Source organism: Eretmochelys imbricata, chromosome 2, assembly GCF_965152235.1.
Source record: "Eretmochelys imbricata isolate rEreImb1 chromosome 2, rEreImb1.hap1, whole genome shotgun sequence".
Classification (NCBI taxonomy): Eukaryota; Metazoa; Chordata; order Testudines; family Cheloniidae; genus Eretmochelys; species Eretmochelys imbricata.
In genome coordinates this window covers 152,258,858-152,279,687 of record NC_135573.1, presented here as the reverse complement: position 1 = coordinate 152,279,687, position 20,830 = coordinate 152,258,858, and the positions used below count along the sequence as shown (strand labels likewise).

At 42.9% G+C, this 20,830-nt stretch overlaps 1 protein-coding gene across 4 annotated transcripts in view; it reads left to right on the top strand.

Moving 5' to 3' along the window:
• The window catches only part of ANKS6 (ankyrin repeat and sterile alpha motif domain containing 6), a 79,671-nt gene that overhangs the window by 43,875 nt on the left and 14,966 nt on the right, over positions 1–20,830 (top strand). For 3 of the 4 annotated variants that reach the window (XM_077810841.1, XM_077810842.1, XM_077810840.1), the window contains exons 12-16: positions 4,539–4,731; positions 7,668–7,784; positions 8,923–8,990; positions 12,941–13,057; positions 15,440–15,536. In XM_077810841.1, coding sequence (XP_077666967.1) covers positions 4,539–4,731; positions 7,668–7,784; positions 8,923–8,990; positions 12,941–13,057; positions 15,440–15,536 — 592 coding nt within the window. Of the gene's footprint in view, positions 1–4,538; positions 4,732–7,667; positions 7,785–8,922; positions 8,991–12,940; positions 13,058–15,439; positions 15,537–19,912; positions 20,409–20,830 lie in introns of all 4 variants that reach the window. The other variant, XR_013345238.1, reaches the window with a different exon arrangement.

Below are 20,830 nucleotides of genomic sequence, written 5' to 3'. Positions count from 1 at the left end.
ACCTCCTTCACTCATCGGGCTCAGCATTTCCCCTTTGCCCATGCGGGGACCTGGTGTAAATCAGTCCCACTCCAGAGAGTTTTTATTCCTCATGGGGGTGGTTATTTTCTGATACTTACAAGTTGGGCCACAGGAGAGGTCCAAGCAGTACTCTTCAGCCAAACAAGAAAACCAAATTCATAACACAAAAAGGGAATACCTTTCCCTTCTCCCTCTCTAGGCTGTTGCCCTGTTATACTGGCTTCTCGGTGCCAGTTCTTCCCCACACAGCAGTTAGCTTGGTTGCTGCCCCTACAGGGAGTAGAGGAGCCTTCCACCCAGGAGAAGCCTTTTCTCCCTGTTGCCACTACCCTTGTGCATCTTGTCTCTCCTCTCTCTCTCTCTCACAAGAAAGAGGGGGTTTTAAATGTCACAGACAGCCATTCATTGGGCTCAGGTGTCCCTAGTTGACCTGAGGTATTCTCTTTTCAGCTCATAGAGAAAAGGGCCTTTACCATTCTGTTGCTGATACACCTGCCTTCCACCACTCTCTCCTAGCTGTCCAGCCTGACTTTGTCACACTGGGGATGGCCGGTGATTCCATAAGTCAGACCATCTCATCACAAAGAGTATCTATGTTGATAAAACAGTGCATCTCGCTTTGTTACCAGCTGGTTGGTCTAGACCTATAGAATGCTAAGGTTACTCCACTAGAGTTCAAGCAACATCCTCCACCTGCTTCTGATATATATTGCTATCTGAAATCTGCAAGACAGTGATGTAGAGTAACCCACTGACCTTGCTGAACATGATGCATTGGACTTAGATGCTAGGTCAGTTGCCAAGTTTGGGGGAGCAGTACTGATGTTACTATTTGACTAGTGAAGCTGAAACTTCTCAGTCCCACCATCTGACGAGGATACTACTTGCCAGCCACTTACAGTGTGATCCTCACTGACACACACTGGAATAATAAAGAATGGTACTTTACCCTATAGTAACTGTAGTTCTTTGAGAGTTGTTGGAATTGTGGGATCCACAACTCCCCTCTTTTGAAGCCCATAGCAAACATGGGCTTTGAATTGCAAGGAGGAAACTCACAGAAGGTTGCAGCCACTCCACCATATGTTCCCTCACATGGGAAAAGGAGGAGAGACAGGCGCATGGGTGGCCCCAGCTGACGCTGCTATTCAAAAGACACCCCTGTTGCACACATTAAGTGCATGTGCCCCTACCGTCGGATTCAAAATCTTGAAGAACCTCAGCTACTTAGGGTAAGTAACCATTCTAGGTTGAAAAAAAAGGGCTCTGACAGTTTTACGTATTATAAAAATGAAGCTCGTCTGTATTTCTCACAGAACTACTCAGGGCCCAACTTGAGGGTCACAGCCCCAAATCTGAGAATGACTAGTGTAGGAGGTGTAGTGATTTTACGTTGATCAAGGTTGCAGGCAGTGTCAAACTAGAAGAGATTAGAAAAGCCGCGCAGAAAGGAAAGCAATTGAAGAATAACCTACAGGACTAAGGATTAGAGAACTGAGCATAAATCACTGAGATTGTAATTAATTTAGGTAAATGCAGACAATGCACTTGAAGAAAAAAATCCTCTGAAGAACAAAATGACAGATAATAGGATAGAAAGAGGTAATACAGAGAGGGATTTGGGGATTCAATTTGAGAGAAAAAATTAGATATGGGCTTGCAGCTGCTGCTGCAAAAAAGCAAATATCGTATTAGACCAGCGGTGGGCAAACTTTTTGGCCCGAGGGCCGCATTGGGGTTGCGCAACTGTATGGAGGGCCAAGTAGGGAAGGCTGTGCCTCCCCAAACAGACTGGTACCTGCCACCTATCCACCCCCTCCCACTTTCCGCCCCCCTCAGAAACCCCGACCCATTCAATCCTTCCTGCTTCTTGCCCCTTGACCGCCCCCTCCCAGGACCTCCACCCCAACCGCCCGGGGACCCCACCCCCATCCAACTCCCCCTGCTCCCTGTCCCCTGACTGCCTCCCCCCACCCAGAACTTCCGTCCCATCCAACCACCCCCTGCTCCCTGTCCCCTGACTGCCCTGGGGACCCCCTGCCCCTTATCCAACACCCCCGCTCCCCGCCCCTTTACCATGCTGGAGCCAGCCACCCTGCCGAGCTGCCCGGCAGGAGCAGCAGGCCAGAGCGCTGGCAGCACGTCGAGCTGAGGCTGTGGGGGAGGGGCCGGGGGCCAGCCTCCCCGACCAGGAGCTCAAGGACCGGGCAGGATGGTCCCACGGGCCGTAGTTTGCCCACCTCTGTATTAGACTATGTAAATCATGGCTGTTTGACATGCAGGACTAAGGAGGTAATAATATTAATAAGTAATAATACAATTTCCAAAGGACCAGGGAGCAAATTTGTCCCTGCATAAATTCCAAGATGTGCTGGTGGCTAGCTCAGGCTAGGGTGGCCTAAGAGCTTCACTAACTTGCAACCCTATAGCAATTACCTATATGAGCTTCTGCAAAGATACAGAATCACTAGGATATTATGTCTTATGTGTGCCTTATAGCCCCCTTGCATCAGTCTAACTAGCATAAAGGGGCCTTAAGACAACTGTGAATCTAGGAGCCCAGGGGAAAGTCATCTAGATTCCTTGGGCCCATATATAATGCAAACTTTAAACTAGGTGGTGCATGGCTTCAGAGTAATTTGTAAGATGACGTGTAATGGCTCTGTTTGGCAGGGTCTGTTCAGAAACATGTATGCTCACATTCATAATCCATGCCATTTTTCCATTTCCATGCTGTCATATATTTAATAAATATATGTGAAATGAATATATACAGAACAGTTTGTCACTTGCCCTAGTGTTATATAATCATATAAATACTAAGGATGTAGTGAAAAACTTCACACATCATGGCTCCAGTTCAGCAAAGCACTTAAACACATCTCTGACTTCTAAACTTTTAATGAAGTCCTATTGATGGTGTGACCAGGATTCCAGGGGAGCCAACTGAGGTCACTCAATTAGGGTGAACTGCAAAGAACGTGGCAGACAATCCCCAAAGACGGTGGATATTCCAAGACTTAGATTTACCAAGCTAGCACAAAACAGCTTCTATAATACCTCACTGGTTACCCAGAAGCCAACAACACAGTTCCCTGAAAGCAACCCAGCCTTAGGCCTCCACCCAGAAACCAAGTCAAATATGATGAGGATTACTGAAAATCTTATTCATCATATAAGAAAGTTCTACCAATCCCAAAGATTTGGACACGTTATCTCCCAGGTTAATGAATATTTCAGATCTTACCCAGATACACACTTACAGCCAATTCTTATTAACTAAACTAAAATTTATTAAAAAAGAAAAAAGAGTACTGATTAAAAGATCAATATACATACAGACATGAGTACAGTTCTTGAGATTAGATTCATAGGAGAGATGGTGAGCCATGTAGTTGCAAAGAGTTCTTTCAGAAATAGTCCATAGGTTATAGTCCAATGCCCATATTCAGAGTGATCCAGGTGAGACCGGAGATCTCAACCTTATGACTTAAGCTTTCCCTGCATGAAGCATCAAGCAGATCTGAGATAAAAAGGATTGGGACCCAAGGCATCTTTATACAGTTTCAGGCCATCTTGGGACAGCTCGGAGTGCTTCAGCGAACAATAGGCAATTATGGGGACTTTGGAATAGATCAATTTCCTAAGCATCTCTGGTAATTATCCACACAGATTAACATAAGGCAATTTATCCATTCGACAGTCTATCACAAACTTTAAAGAGACATATAAACAATGACATCATTTCATCTGAGATTAATCTATATGTTAATATTCCCTTTTGATCTTTGAATCAACAGCTATAGTGACAGACAGGAAATGTCTGTTTACATGGCGAGCATTAAAAAATATATGAGTACACCCATACAATTAGTATCACCTCTAATTTCTAACAATATAGGTTTGTATTTCAAAGTTCTAGCCTATCTACCATGGAGTGGCCTTATTTACCATTTACATACTGTTCTAACATCTCTCTAATGGCTGACTCTGGGTCAATTATCCTGCAGGATACTTAATCCTTTCTGGCCATACATCGTACTTTGTATAAGATTTGTTGCAATTGTATAACAGTGGTAGCAACAATGATTTGCATGGTCAGATTTTAATTAGATAACGTCAGAGATGGTCAATCAGATGATCTTAAGTATGTTGTTGAATCAGGGCCTAAATTATGTTTTTAAATCAGTAGTGTTTTAGTTAAATCTGTGAATGAAAAACTTGTATCCAAAGTTAAGATAATGTTATCCTTTATAAACAGTTATTTAAATGAACATTTACATCTCTTTTTGTTTGGAGTGGGGAATTACTGCTTTATTCTAGTCCTGAGAGATTAACAAATATCCTTTCCTTTTGGGGTGAGATTTTCAGTTGGTATGAATCAGTGTAGCTCCATTGACTTCAATAAGCACAATCTTAAAGATCTGTTTAAGTGCTTTGCTGAATTGCGACCTTAATTAAAATAATTAATTGAAGGTAGTTTTAGTTAACAAAAACATTTCTATTTTTAACTGTAGCAGAAACTGGAGATGAACAAAAGACCTCCATCTGGGACCTCATCTACATCTAAAAGCACATCACCAACTCTCACACCATCCCCGTCTCCATCCCCATCCCCTAAGGTTCACAATGCGGAGTCCTCTCTCTCTTCCTTTCACAGACAAGCCAAGAGCAATGGTGGCTCCAGCAGTGGAACTATTACTGATGAAGGTGCGTGGATCACTATTGTCAAGAAAATAAAGTTTTAGAAGCCATAATGATACTGGTTTTGTGTATGAGGGGAAAAAATGAGTCTTGTTTCCTTTTTAGAAATTTAAAAGTATTCTGTTTCTAACAGTTTAAGATTGGCAGCTCCTTAACTCTTAACTCTTCAGCTGCTCCATCCCCCAAAGCCTTTGAGTCCCATCCACATGGAAGAGTTTCTTTGGTGTGTGACGGGCAGGACTGATCATGTAGCAGCGCTACTCTGCCCCACATCCTCTATTATGAATCCTCTTTTCTACACTTTGCACAGTGTAATTTGAGCGTAGCAAGTGCCTTTTTGATTACGTTCCAAATGGAACTGAAATGGATATGGTTCTTTTTATTGAATAAATTCATTTAAACGCTACATTATCTTATGACAGTTTGGATTGATGATGTCAGCAGGTACTAATAATCTTTAATTAGAGCAGTGCATTATTTTTATTTTATTGATTTATTATTCTTTGAGAGAGTGAGGGGTTTTTAAAAAATGTTTAGGACTTTCCCAGTTAGATTACAACTTTTTAAGTTGAAATTTTGGGCCTAAGCTATTGTCCTGATAAAAATTACCCTGTTACGCTGTTGAAAATAGAAAATAGTTGATTTTGATATTTCTGGAAATTGGATTGTTAATATATGAGTCCTCTTAGAATTTTAGGTAACACATCCTTAAATGTTTTGTATCATTTCTGTTGATGCACTGTATTCATTTTGAGAAAGTCAGGACTGATTCTACTTTCACATATTCTAATTTTATTTTGGTGGTTTAATTCCATTTACTTTAGGGAGTGACTTCCAATTTATATTAGCATAAAGGGGAGCAGAATTTGCCTCACTAACTGTTCTTGTACTGCAGACTGGCTGTTATAGAGAGGACCTACTAATGGAGGAAATCTTTTCATATTTTAGTTCATGCAATTTTAAGGGGACGGCCTAGTAGTGTAAAAATTTTAGGTTTCCAATAACCTAGAGACAAAAGACTCATAGACTTTAAGGTCAGATGGAACCATCATGATCATCTAATCTGACTTCCTGCACATTGAAAGCCACAGAACCTCACTCACCCACTGCTGTAATAGGATTGCCAGGCATCTGGTTTTCGACCAGAACACCCAGTCAAAAGGGACCCTGGGGGCTCCGGTCAGTACTGCTGACTGGACTGTTAAAAGTCCAGTCGTTGGTACAGTGGGGCTAAGGCAGGCTCTTTGCCTGCCCTGGCTCCGCATGGCTCCCTGAAGCAGTGACATGTCCTCTGGCTCCTAGGCGCAGGGGCGGCCAGGGAGGCTCCTCATGCAGTCCCTGCCCTGAGCGCTGGCTCCGCAGCTCCCATTGCCCGAGAACCACGGCCAATCGGAGCTGCGGGGGCAGCGCCTGCAGGCGAGGGCAGCACACAGAGCCTCCCTGGCTAGCCCTGTGCTTAGGAGCCAGAGGACGTCGCCGCTTAAGGGAGTGCCTCGGGCAAGCGCCGCCCGGAGCCCACCTCGCACCTGAACCCTTCCCCCAGCCCTGAGCCCCCTCCCATACCCCAATCGCCTGCCCCATCCCTGAACCCCCTCCCGCACCCAAACTCCCTCCCAGAGCCTGCACCCTACACTTCCTTCTATACCCCTACCTCAGCCCTGAGCCCCCTCCTGCACCCCAAACCCCTCATCCTCAGCCCCATACTAGAGCCCAGAGCCCCAGTCAGAGCCCTCACTTCCTCCGCCCCACACTCCAACCCCTGCCCCTGCCCTTGCCCTGAGCCCCCTCCTACACTCTGAACCCCTCCGACTCAGCCCAGAGCCCCCTCCTGCACCCCGATCCCCCTGCCCCAGCCCAGAGCCCCCTGTTGCACCCTGAGCCCACTGCCCCAGCCTGGAGCCCCTTTCCACACTCTGAACCCCTCAGCTCCGCCCAGAGCCCTCTCCTGTACCTGAAACCCCTCATCCCCAGCCCCATACCAGAGTCCGTACCCTCAGCCGGAGCCTTAACCCCCCCCGCTCCCCACCCCCCTGCCCCAGCCCTGAGCCCCCTCCCGCACCCTGAACCTCTCATTTCTTGCCCCACTCTGGAGCCCAGCCCCCAGCCAGAGCCCGCACCCCTGCCCCAACCCCGAACCCTTCTTGGCTCCACCCCCTCAGCCCAGAGTCCCCTCCTGCACCCCAAACCCCTCATCCCTGGCCCCACTCCAGGGCCCGCACCCTCGGCCGGAGCCCTCACCCCTTCCCATACCCCTGCCCCAACCCGGTGAAAATGAGCGAGTGAGCAAGACTGGGGGAGAGCAAGTGATGGAGGAAGTGAGTGAGCTGCAGTGGGGCCTCGGAGAAGGAGCAGGGCCAGGGCGGGGTAGGGAGTGGGGCAAGAGCGTACATGTTTTTGCAACGAGAAAGTTGGCAACCCTATCCTGTAATGGACCCTGACCACATTTTGAACACTGACTGACAGGTTAACCACATCCCTGAAAGCCTTAGAACCAGCTGAAACTCTTCAAATCTGGCATCCAAACTGCTCCCCCTACAAAATCGTGGAACTGTGTCACAATCCCAGACTTGATGCTTCTGTGCTACAGTAAAATATGTTCACAGTAGGTCTACTCTGAGATTGAGGATTAAGGCTCTATGGCTACACCAATAGTGCTGTGGCACTATAAGCTTCCTCACCTCTAATGACATAAGGGTTCAGAGACCCCATGGCAATGCCAGAGCCGCAGTGCTGAGCTTACTCAGTAGTAGTGCACACACACTCAGAAGCCCTATGATAAGTAAAATGAATAAACTAAAAAAATAATAAATTCAAAGGGCTTGTTACAATACTTAAGATTTTCTTTATTTCACACAAAAAAGTAGGCAGTTGATTTGCACATATTCTTATAATATAGTTATGGTGAGCATAGTGTTTAAAAGATTTGTGTGGTTTCTTTTTAGGCAACCAGTTGGTGGACCATCAAAAACCTGTCCACAGTTTGAGAACCTCTGACATAGAGAATCATGAAAGAAGAAACCATGTGAGAGTAAAAGGAGTTTGTGAAAACTTGGAGAAAGGTAATCTCTCCTGTGCAAAATGTCATTGATGGGGCTTTAAATCCGAGCACAGTAGAAGTATTAGTAGATAGATCCCTCAGAGCCCTCTTTCTCTCCAGTGACATAACTGATAAAATTATACATTATTATCAACAAACAAGTTCTGGTGAAAAAGGGCTAGAGAGCACAATATCTTCTGTGAAAGCCCAAAATCCAGATATTTCAGGATTGTTCAGAGAAATGAGAGAACTAGTTAAGGAACTGAGGAAAAAAGGGATATAAAATACAAATGGGGTTTCCTAATTTACCTTATCTTCTCCTGTAAGAATAAAACCTTTAGATTTTACTGCTGACCACTGTTAAGCGTTCACAATCAGTTTTACTGCTGACCACTGTAGTTCACAATCCGACCCTTTGCTTTTAAAGATCTAACGATGTCTACACTAGACTTTTCCCTGGGATCAGTCTATGGTATAGAACAAACATTTGTAGCCTGGATCAAACGTGTGAGCAGTGTCCTCACCAGCTTTTAGAAATATGTCAAGTATGTTGAATTAATTGGCAGTCAATTAACTTGAGGTAAAAGTGTCTAATGAAGATGAGCATTAAGATGAGGACTACTTCCTGAGTTGTCCACAACCTTGAAGCACCCCTCATTTGTAAACAAGGATGCTCCCAAGAGGGACTTAAAGGAGGAATCAGTCCTTCAAGATATCTTTTATTTTAGTTTGAGTTTTTGTAAAACTGAGAGGGATTTCATAACTGCTAAGGCCAGAAGGGACCATTGTGAACATCTAGTCTGACCTCTTGTATAACAAAGGGCCATAGATCTTTCCCAAAATAATTCCTAGAGCATAGAAAAACATGCACCCTAGATTTAAAAATTGTCAGTGATGGTGAATCCACCATGACCCTTAGTAAAATGTTCCAGTGATTAATTACCCTCACTGTCACCTTATTTCCAGTCTGAATTTCTCTAGCTTCAACTTCCAGCCATTGGATCATCTTATACATTTGTCTGCTAGATTGAAGAACCCATTATTAAATATTTGTTCTTATCTGTATATCTTCATCAATTAAAGTTTGACGTATTTCCCCCACAGGTTACCAAAATTGAATTGTTTTAAACATTGTTTCTTTTTCTTTTCTGTTATTAAAGATGAGCTGACTAGTATCCTTAAAAAATTGTCACTTGAGAAATATCAGCCTATTTTTGAAGAACAGGAGGTAAGTCAGTTTTTTATTTTTGTTTTTTAAGTTTTAAGTGTTTCAGTATTTTATTTCAGCATTTTAGCATGAATAATCTATTTATCTGTTTAAAACCTGTATTTTATTATCCAAGTAAAATCATGGCTCTGTGTTCACTACAGCTGTGCAGTTTGCAGCACAATTTACTCTTTGCTGCAGAATTGTTATCTAAAAATCTCAATTTTCATTAAAAAAAAAAAGACCTGGATTCTTTCAGGTATTTCTGGTGGCAGCAATAACCCGGAAAATGTGAACTGAATTTTAACAGATACAGCGATGAGTCTGCATAATCAGGAAGACAGCATGAAACAACAAATCTGAGAGGTGTGAGCTACTCCCTTCATCTCAGTCAGGTCTCCCTGGATTCTGTCATCCTGTGGCTGTGGAATGTGACATTTTCCCAGAATGCCATAAAATTCAACATGTTTGCCACTGAATCTGCCATAGTGCCACAAACCAGATGTCCAACTTTTTTTTTTTAGTCTGGCACCTGTGAGCAGCTCTCTCTTCCTGTGTATCTCTCCACACAATGGCATTAATTGGGTTATACTCTATATTCCTCTACACTGCTCCACAAAACCAAAGCTGGAATCCAGTGTACAACCAGAAGAGCCAGCAGTGCAGAGAGAACAGTGCTTGGGGAAGCCAAGAGGATGAGCCACTGAAGTGGGCTACTATCTCCTCCTTTTCCTGAACAGATGAGGGATAGGGTGTTTGAACTGGACCATGCAGACAGCGCTGTGGCAGCTGAAGAACTGGGCTGCATGGAGAATGCACGAAAACCATCGTTGAAAATAATCATCACATTTTTTTCATCAATGAGTATTTTCCACTCTGAGTCAAAATTGTGTGCTTGTTTGTAGACGGATAGAGGATGAGAATGAAGAGTACTTCATGGACATACAATAGATGAACATTGCCACAGAATGTCTGGGTGCAAGTAGAAGAATTTGGCCCCATTGTACCACAGAGTGTTCAGGGCCACGCGTAAAGGTTATTCAGTTCAGCCACAAAATATTGGGCTTGAATAATATTCACCTACATAATAGGGAAGGTAATTGCCTCCACTGTAAGAATCACTGGGTGAAACACCATGTTGTGTGTTATATAACACATCAGACTAGATGATCATAATGGTCCCTTCTGGTCTTAAAATGTCTGATCTGAATTTTCAGTAGTGACTCAGTATGTTAGGTGCCACAATTTCTGGATACCAAACTGAGACACCTTACATGGGCCTAATTTGCACAAAATGCTGAGCACCCAGCTTCTGAAAATTAGGTCCCAAAAACAATTCTGACCATGACAATTTGAAAAGCTTATGTTTATTTAATCCAGACCTGAAGAAGAGCTCTGTGTAAGCTTAAAAGCTTGGCTCTTTCACCAATAGAAGTTGGTCCAATAAAAGCTATTACCTCACCCACCTTGTCTCTCTAATATCCTGGGACCAACGCACCTACAACACCACTGTGAACAAAGGTTTATTGTAACAGACAAGGGTGTTGAGCTAGGCGCACACTAAAGAGAAGTTATTTTGAGAAGTGCAAAAACAGACTATATATTATGGGCAGAAAGGCCCCCTTACACTTCTCTCCACAGCCGCAATTCTATACACACTTGAACACATGCATTTAAGTTTGCACACATGAGCAGGCTCACTGAATGGGACTACTCATGTGCATAAAGGCAATCATGTATTTTCAGGGTCAGTGCCCAAAAATGTAAGTGAATTTTTTTGAGCATTATACTTTGCTGTGAGCGTCTAAAGTTAAAGAAGGAAGAGAAATAGCATGTGGCATTTTGGGTTTTGTGGAACATATTTTGCTATAATATAAATCTGTTTTTTTTCTCCTAGGGAAATTTTGGTTTGTTTTATCCAATTATTTAATGAAAAGGAAAGCTGTGCTCTGCAAGTCTGAGAATAAAGTGATAAATAGGAAAAAACAGCACCAGTGTTTCAAAAAAAATCAATGAAGAATATTAATTATAAAATTAATCAAGAAAGAATATTAATTATAAAATATGCATATGCTATGTATGTAGAGGTCATAATGTGAAAAATGGAAAACTCATTTTATCACATGCTTATAAATGCATCACTTAACTGTATTCCATTTCCCTGGAGCTTTTTCTGACATTCCATACTCCTCAGCTACTTTAAAGAGCTTCTTTTTTTCCTTAAACCTCCTCCAAGAGAAATATTTCCTTCTCCCCTATGTCTCAAATTGTGTAATTGTCCCCAAAATTATCTACCCAAAAAACTAGAATTGGCAAGATTTTGTCTTGGGCCAGTAACAGCTTTTCTAGATACATAAAAATGTCATAGCTTTGAAATCCAACATTTCACCAACAAGCAGGACTAGAAATGGGAGTTTTGTACCACTGAGTAGGAGTACTTTTCAGCTTGCCAGTGGGATATATAGCAGTTGCTTCTAGCCCTAAGAGGGCCTGATGTAATGGATTTTAAAGCAGTGGTGGTTTTATGTTTAGTTTTTCTATTTTAGTTCATTTTAGCAAGTATTTAGCATTTATTACCTTTAATGTTTCCCTCCTTAGGAGTCTTGCACAGTTTGATACATGATTACCAAGACATCTGCCTTTACGGATAGAAGGCTGTAAGACATAGTCCCAATTAAAACTCTATAAAATAGTCCTAAAATTCGTTTTTCTGCAATATGTATATAGAGTACATGATGGTATGATATAATATAAATGTTAGTAGCATCTTATTGTTCTCTTAAAATGAGATTGATAGCTAAGAGAGTGATAGAGAGAGATAAGGTGATGATGTCACTAGATATGACCCCATACAGGACACAATGTGGTATCTGATGTGATGTTATGTCCTAAACCAGTCCCCTAATTTGGGATCTAATCTGATACCTTCTTCCACCTGACACTAAATTGGAAGCCCTGCCATACCAAGGGAGCAAAACCACCAGGCTTTGGTTTATGGCCCAGAATTGATAAAATCACTGACTAATTAATGGTGCCACCCCAAGAAATTATGAGGAAAAAATAGGTAAAAGCAAGAAGACAACTAAAATATAAAAAGAGAGGTGTTTTAAAATACTTGCAAAAAGACCTGTTAAGGACATTTGTAAATGTAAATGTTAAATTAAAAACTCCCCTGTTTTTCCCCACATAATAATTGGAGAGTTGTAAAAGAACTACATATTTATAATGATACACTATAATAATCTGAGATACACGTTATATATGTTAATTGTTTTTATTTAGGAAGAAAATTAGATTTTTTTAAATTTAAAAATAAACAGAATTGATTATAATATAGAACTCATGAACTGGAGTAACTGTAATTGTGGGAAATAGATATCCAGTGATGGTTTAATAAGTAGAAGGACACATCCAGTCACATCTTTAGAAAATTTTAGGCAGTTATAACTAGACCTTATACAGCACTCTGTGGCTTCAAATTGTGGTACAAGCTTTAACAATGCCTGTAACATCCCCGTGAGACTGGTAGGTCATGGGTTTTGCACACCCAACTGTAAAAACTGAGGTTTAGCGCAGCCTACTCAAGGGCACCCAGTGTAACAGAGCAGAACAAGGATTAAGAATGGGGATATCCTGGATACCAGACCTGTATTCAGCCATTCTGAGGTTATGAATTACACGTGTGACAACAAGGCGTGTATCCATGCCAAAAGGAGAGCATTGTGATATGAGAAGTAGCTCACCCAATCACTGCCTTTGCTTTACAGCTAATTTGAATGCAGCAATTCCATTGGTTGTCTGGAGACTGCACAGATGATGGATTTTCTGGCCCAATTGCCACGCCTGTTTGAGAACATGGGGTTTCTGCTTCTAGTATATAAGTAACATAAAATAAGTTCATAAAGTTAGATATATATGAGAGAGAACCAATCTGCACAGTAAATGTATACCTGTGTATCTTTTTTCCAAAGGTGGATATGGAAGCCTTCCTCACACTTACTGATGGTGATTTGAAAGAGCTGGGTATTAAAACTGATGGATCAAGGCAGCAAATTCTAGCAGCTATTTCTGAACTGAATGCAGGAAAGGTAGGTATGGTTTGAAATAAGAAAACTGATAAACTAGTTTTTCAGATTTGCTTGTGTTTCAGATCCAAGCAATGGATGTTGAAAAAAACCCTTAGTTTTATAAACAAGCTATTTAATGTAAATTATTCGTGATAAACATTATTATATTTCTTTGATATTTCCAGGCCTCCTCCATTAATTCCTTCCTTGTTCAGTAACTGGACAGTTATTCACTTTTTGTACTCATTCATAATAATAAGAAGCTAGTGTTGATTTAAATATTGGTCATATTACAGCTATTTGGCCTTCAACCATCATGATGTCAAAAAAAATTGTATAATTTATCCTTCCCTAGAATAAAGTTGTGCCTATCAGCCTTTTGGTCTCCTTTCAACTGGACTCATATAGCATTTCTCTCAGGCAGCACAGTTTTGTTGTCTTCTTGGTTGGTATTTACAGTTAGATGGAAATAAGGAGAAAGGCAGAAAAAAGGAGAATTCCCTACAATGGATTTCTTTAGTCACAGACTGTGAGCTGGTGCATCTCTGCAGCTAAGTCTTATGGTTCTTCTCAAGTCTTTCAACTCCAAGTTCCATTCTGTCTTTGATCTTTTATACCAGTGCAGGCATACAGGACATTAAGGACTTGGCTACACTTACATTTTATAGCGCTCTAACTTGCTGGCTCAGGGGGGTGAAAAATCACCCCCGTGAGCACAGCAAGTCAGAGGGCTTTAAAGCGGGAGTGTAAACAGGCTCCGAGCACTGGCAGCCACATTCGCAGCGCTCGGAGCTAATCCCCTCGTGGAGGTGGATTACCAGGAGCGCTGGGAGACCTTTCTCCCCGCGCTTGTGCACGACCACACTCGCGCTTCAAAGCACTGCCACGGGAGCACTCCCGCGACAGCGCTTTGAAGTTTCCAGTGTAGCCATGCCCTTAGACTTTTGATCACATCAACCCACATTGCGAAAGCACTATTTGTGGTTCCGTTTCAGGAGTGCTCTCTAGCTGTATCTGTCTGTAACAAGGTCGAGACTCACCAGCACGGCGCCTCCTGCTGGTCATCTTGGGAATTGCTCAACTCCAGAGCACCTCCTGATGGCCGGTGTCTCGCCTGCCACAGGCCCCTGTGTCCCTTCTGGACCCCGGTGCCCCTTTACCTTGGGATTCTGCCCACAGCAGTACCCCCTTATTCTGGGTTTCCAGGGGAACCCCCAGTCATCTAAACCCAGCTCACCTCAGAGGCTACTGCCAGTCGTCATCTAGCCCCCGTTCACTGGGGCAGACTGCAGTGTAATGGCCACTCATCATTGGCAAGGTGGGTTGGACCAGCTGCCTCTGCCCAACCCCGGGCTGCACCTCTGTAACCCCAGTACCTGCTTTGTCCTTTAGAAAGGCCTCAGCCTGGGGATTTGCCAGGCCTGAGCTCCCCAACTCCTCTTGCCTTTCCCCAGCACTGCTCTACCTCCGGTACCCTGAGCTCCCAGACAGCCAGGAACCTGCTAGGTCACTCCAATCCTTGACTCTGGGAGCCAGCCTTACCCTGCTCTGCTGTGAGAACCTCCACTCCTGGGCTGTTCACGCACAGCCTCTGGCATGTAAGCTGCTCCTTGGATTGTGCAACCAAATAACACTAGCCAATAACGCCGGTCCCAGACACAACCCTAGCTAGGAACCTCTGTCTTACAGTGTCCAGTTATGCCCGCTGGACGCTACAAGCTTATATGGGTTCATCAATTTAACAAAGAAATTGATATGTACCAGGCTTGTTATCCCAAGGAGAGTCTCTGACACACTTCAAACCAAACACACTGCTTCAGGTAGAATTAAGAAACAGATTTATTCACTACAAAGATAAATTTTAAGTGATTATAAGTCAAAGCATAATAAGTCAGATTTGGTCAAATGAAATAAAAGCAAAACATATTCTAAGCTGATCTGCCAGCTACTTGCAACCGAATGGCACTAGCCAATATCTCTGGTCCCAGACACAACCCTGGGAATCTCCAGCTTGCAGCGTCCATGGACTGTAGGGCTAGAAGAACATGTTTGCACCTCTATCTACCAGCTATTCCCAATAGGTTCCATGGCCATGAGGCTGGGCACACAATGTCTACAGTATGGCTCTGTGAAGGCAAAGTAAGGAAACAGAATTTCTTTTTTTTGTTTTCAATCCAAGTAAATCTGAATTGTATAATTTCCAAAATTAAGAAAATAAAATAAAAACAATTAAATATATATTGCTTTGTGTTTGCAGAGTATAAGTTTTGATTATGTTCAATTCATATGATAATTGCTTTCCAGGATAGACACAAATTTTCATATTTATGTTTAACCTTTATAAATGTATTATCGAATGAGAAATTTAAGAATGCCTTTTTTGTTTGTCTGTTTCTTTTACAGGGACGAGAGAGGCAGATTTTACAAGAAACTATACACAATTTCCACTCTTCCTTTGAGAGTAGTGTTAGTAATACCAGACCTCCTGGCAATTCTCAGTGTAAGTATTATTCATATGTTGTTGGATCAACTTCAAGCAATTTTTGTTAAATCAGGGTAAAGTACAATATATGCAAACATACTATGTGTTGGTTTAAAGATTCCTGCATTTCTTTCTCTTTCAGACTGTAGTGAAGATTTCAAAGTAAAAAGGCAGAAAGTTCATAAGATTTTTGTATAGGGATAGTATTTATGTGTTTCAAACACATTAGTGTGTATTTGGTTAATTCAGAACTTTTTAAATTGACAATGCATTGCATTTTACATCGAAAGCCACTGGGGGGGGGGGGCATGTTTTTCATATGAGGTAGGTCTCAACTGCATAATGAGATAGCTAGGGTTGCTCCTTGTCTAACCCTAGAAGCAGACCAATTTCTCGCCTCTTATGGTCATCAAATAGACTATTTAGTGGAGTAATGGCTACTGTACTTGTTGTGCTGCATTTTTGCAGTACATGAACATCAGTGCTGAGCCCTGCCTCTTACATTCTGTATGGAAAGAAGAGGAGATCATTTGGACATTGCTAGTGAGTGTCTCCAGACCCACATGGAGAAACTCTGCTTTCTGTAAATTCACGGTTACAGAAACTTTTGGAAGACTGACAATTACTTCACCTCCAGCCAAGGCTAACTGGCCTTATGCAGTTTCTCCTGCTGGGGGTCTTTATGATGGTATAACAGCTCTCTGATCCTTCTATGGCTGCAGAGTCTGCAAATATCCGGGATCCCATGGCAGATTTGCAGTGTAGGTCTGTCCCAAGCAGTAGAATCAGTTATTTTGCCAAATGTAGGAAATAACCAATTCCATTATTTTTCCATGCCCCCAAACCCCTTGTACTGGCCATGAGCAACTTCTGTCACTTGAATGACAATTGGACCCTCTGTATAGGACAGTAACCTCTAGTTCCTCTACCTGAGGACAGTTCAGGCTCCCAGTTTAGCAATTCAGCAACTTGACTCAACTGGCTCTCTGTTATAGATGTTATAGTTTTCTGGGGCGATTACTTTTAGTTGGTGTAGCTGCAAGGTTGCTGTTTTAGTTAGGACAGTGGTAACAATTTCCCCACAAATCCTGGAAAAACAGCCTCCCAAATACACTAATGAAATCAGAACAATGAGAGAGACATTACTATTACCTAACTGTGCGTATGCTGCCCCCTTGTTACCATCATCCCCAGATGTGAGACTGGTGAACAGTGTAGAACACAACACATGCAGCGGAAAAGAATGCATTTCTCCTGCCAACAAGGTCCCAGCCAGATGCAGAGATGCATTTCTGGCTGTTCTGCCTGTACAGGGTTGGGAGACAGGGGCAAGGCCTGCTCCAGGCAGTGTTTCTGAGCCTGGATTCTTACTTTAAGAGGGAAATGAATGGTATTCATTGGCCTACAGACATTTACCGTGCTATATACCATGTGTTCCCCTTCAGCTGATTGAAATGCACCTTGCATCTACTCACAAAACTGCTTCAGTCGTTTATTGGTCATACTAAGTAATGTTCAAAGTAGATTTTGCTTTTGCTGGTCTAAATAATGACTGAGTCTCAATCATTCCAGCCTTGATAAATGAAATGATAATGTGTATGGTACCTCATTATGTACCTCAACACAGGTACAAATAGTCCTCCCACTGCCATTTTGTTGTGCACTAGTGTAACAACGCAGCCTCTGGAGGGACAAAACTGAGAGTATCCATTCAGGACAAATTGCTTAGAGCAGGGCAGACATAGCCCACGGCTGGGGTTCTTTGCACACCAAACCAGCCAAACAGAGAGGACTTCAGTTTTACCCCACTAGCTAACCAGAAGTCATACAAGCAATTCCCTTAGACACTCCAGTTTCCCAGTATCACCACCAGCACTGCTCATTATGGGGATGAATGGTTATGAAAACCAATACCCCCATAAAAGAAAAAAGGTTCTCCTGATCCCAAAGGACCAAGCCCCAGACCCAGGTCAATATACAAGTCAGATCTTACCCAGAAATCACGCTGTTGCCAATCCTTTAGAATCTAAAATCTAAAGGTTTATTCATAAAAAGAAATAAAGATGAGAGCTAAAATTGGTTAAATGGAATCAATTACATACAGTAATGGCAAAGTTCTTGGCTTGGCATAACTGTGCGTATGCTGCCCCCATGTTACCATCATCCCCAGATGTGAGACTGGTGAACAGTGTAGAACACAACACATGCAGCGGAAAAGTATGTATTTCTCCTGCCAACAAGGTTCCAGCCAGATGCAGAGATGCATTCAGGCTTGTAGCAGTGATGGAATAAACTGCAGATTCAAATCAAAATCAAGTCTCTGGAGTACATCCACAGCTTGGATGGGTCATTCAGTCCTTTGTTCAGAGCTTCAGTGCAGCAAAGTTCTTCCAGAGGTAAGAAGCAGGATTGAAGACAAAATGGAGGGGTTTCCAGGACCTTTTATGTCCTCTGCCATGTGAAAGGACACCCCTTTGTTCTTACTGTGGAAAATCACAGCAGCAAGATGGAGTTTGGAGTCACATGGGCAAGTCACATGTTTATGCATGACTCAGTTCTTTACATGGAGAGCAACCATTGCTCACATGCTACCTTGAACGTTCCCAGGAAGACTTTTCATGTGAATTGGAGTCACCCAAGGTCCATTGTCAGTTAAGTGTTATTTTGATTGGGCACTTAAGCTGCAAATTCCTTTCTCAAGAAGCTGACCAAATACTTCACTAATGCTACTTGGAATCAAACACATTGAGATACAAGTACATAGCCAATATTCATAACTTCAACTACAAAAATGATACAGACATACAGACAGCATAATCATAACCAGCAAATTGCAACCTTTCTATAGACACCTTACTGGACCTCCTTTGTACAAGATTTGGTGCAACTATAGGACCTTGGTTGCAACAATGATCTATATTGGTCACAGTTCTTGTCAATAACGTCACAACTAGTGATTGCTGAGGTAGTCTGTCTGGTCCGTTTTCTACACTCCACTACAGAAGGGTCAACTTGCCCAAAAGCTTCTTTTTCAGTACAAATATCACTGAAAACATGAGGGAGCTAAGTTTCCATTTTCAGAATAGAGAATTTCTGGTGATATACCCGTGGCAACTTCTGGATAACTTTATTATCAACATCTCAGGCATGAAAAGCATCTTATGAGCATAGTGCCAGATGGGCAGAGGCTGATGTTTGGATTCTGATATGGAGTGAGCTGGAGATTCAGGCAGAGCGGAGTGACTGCAGAAGAAACACTTGGGTATATAGCCTTACCAAATGGCCAGTATTTGACCAGCCTGGCTGTTATTTATGGATTTGCCAGTTGCCAGAAAAATAATTTAATCTGCCAGGGTTTTTTTTACATAGGTTTAAAGATTTTCATTATTATGACAATACACTGGGATATCTAATGTTAAAAGTTTCTGTGTCCAGCTCAAGATGTTGCAGTGTTCCCACTTCCGTAGTATAAACAATAACAGATCAAAAACTGTTGAAAATACAGCAGCTGTCTGCCTGAAAACATGCAAGCACATTGTGGTCATGTGTGAGAGAGGATTTGAGTCACGTGAGAGTGATAACATTGCATGTCTCCTTGATCTTATCTATATGTGTTATCTCTCTAGATACTATAAGTGGCTGTTCAAGGGACGAGGGGTTGCTGAGTTGCCTTATGGTTGGTGGTTGAGGTTGCTGTGGGCTTGCCTTGGGGAGTTGAGGCGGGTGCCAGGGTTTTTTTCCACTTCAGAGGTGGTAACCCTAGGGTATATCATCATCATTTAGGTCTTGTGATGGGGTATACCGGGTGCGTTGAGGCTCCCTGCTGGAGGCCTCATGGTCCTACCACACCCCGCCCCAGAAAAGAAGCAGAGAAAGTGGGTCCTCCAGGCCTGCCTAGAAAGCCTGCAGGGAAGCAGACAATCTGAGTTCAGCAGGCTCAGTTAAAAGTTGCTGCAGGGCCTGAGCAGGTCAGTTCCTGGCTGGCACCAGAGGAGTAAAGACGGATGCTCCTTGCTGGAGTTCAAGGGAGAACCAGCAGATGGATTCTGGTGGCATTGGCATTTGGTGAGTAAGGAGAAGAGTTGAGAACTTCAGCCCTGAGTTAAGAGTGAAGCGAAAGAGGGTAAGTGGAAAGTGGCCCAGGGAATAGCAGCAGCAACTACTGGAGGAAGCAGTACATGGCTGCTGTCTGTAGGATCCCTGGGTTGGGACCTGGAGTAGTGGGTGGGCCCAGGTCCCCTCAGTGGCCAGTGGTGAAGTGGCCTAAGCCCCAAGGAAGGGATAAGACTCTGCATTAAAAGCCCAAGAAATGGGCTGGGAGTTTAAACAGGCCCAGGGACAGGGCTGAAGCTCCTGAAGAGGTCTAACCATTGGTTGTAACTTTGTTACTCCAGAAGGAGTTCCTTCATGCAGTGGATTGTTTGTGATTTGGCCGGAGGGCTGAGCCACTGAAGACCCACCTGACGAGGCCTAGAGCTGATGGAAGGTGCTCATGAGAGGTGAACACATCCTGTCACACGTCTCCAAGCAACTTGCTGAGCTCAGCACTATCCAGATTGGAAATCTGTGTTGGCAGAAAATTAAAAGTTTAAAAGTCCTTTTGAAGAAAACAAAATGTAATAATGAAAAGTCTAGGGTTACATGAAACACTACAAGGAGTTGGCCAACAGTTGCTGTTGAACAATCAACCAACAAGATGCTGGTGGCTAGATCCCCTGGGAGGAGTGGAGGCTGCAAACAGCCAGGGGATCAGGGATCCAAACCTGCTAGTCTTGCAGGTCCTCTCTGGGGAAGAGAGGCCAGGAAGCAGAGGTGGCTGTGGACTAGTAGCAGAAATATTAGCTGTTGAAGAGGAAGACAAATCAGATTGTGAAGGAACCTCTACACTAGGTCAGTAGCTTTGTATGGTAAAATTATTCATTGGACACTTTTATGCAGCCTCTAAATCGTAGGGAAGTGATTTCTGGGACCTCACAGGCATTAGTGTTTGTAAAAGGATGGGTGTAGGTTCACAAGTGTCCACTTCTTTTCCTACTCTGTCAGTACCAGTGTTGTCAACTCTTGCAATTTTATCATGAGTCTCACAATATTCAGTGTTATTCTTAAAGTCCAACCGTTGGAGTCAGGTCATTATAGGAGAATCTCAGCTTTCATTAAAAAAGTAGGTTTCAGAGTAGCAGCCGTGTTAGTCTGTATCCGCAAAAAGAACAGGAGTACTTGTGGCACCTTAGAGACTAACAAATTTATTAGAGCATAAGCTTTCGTGGGCTATCGCCCACTTCATCGGATGCATAGAATGGAACATATAGTAA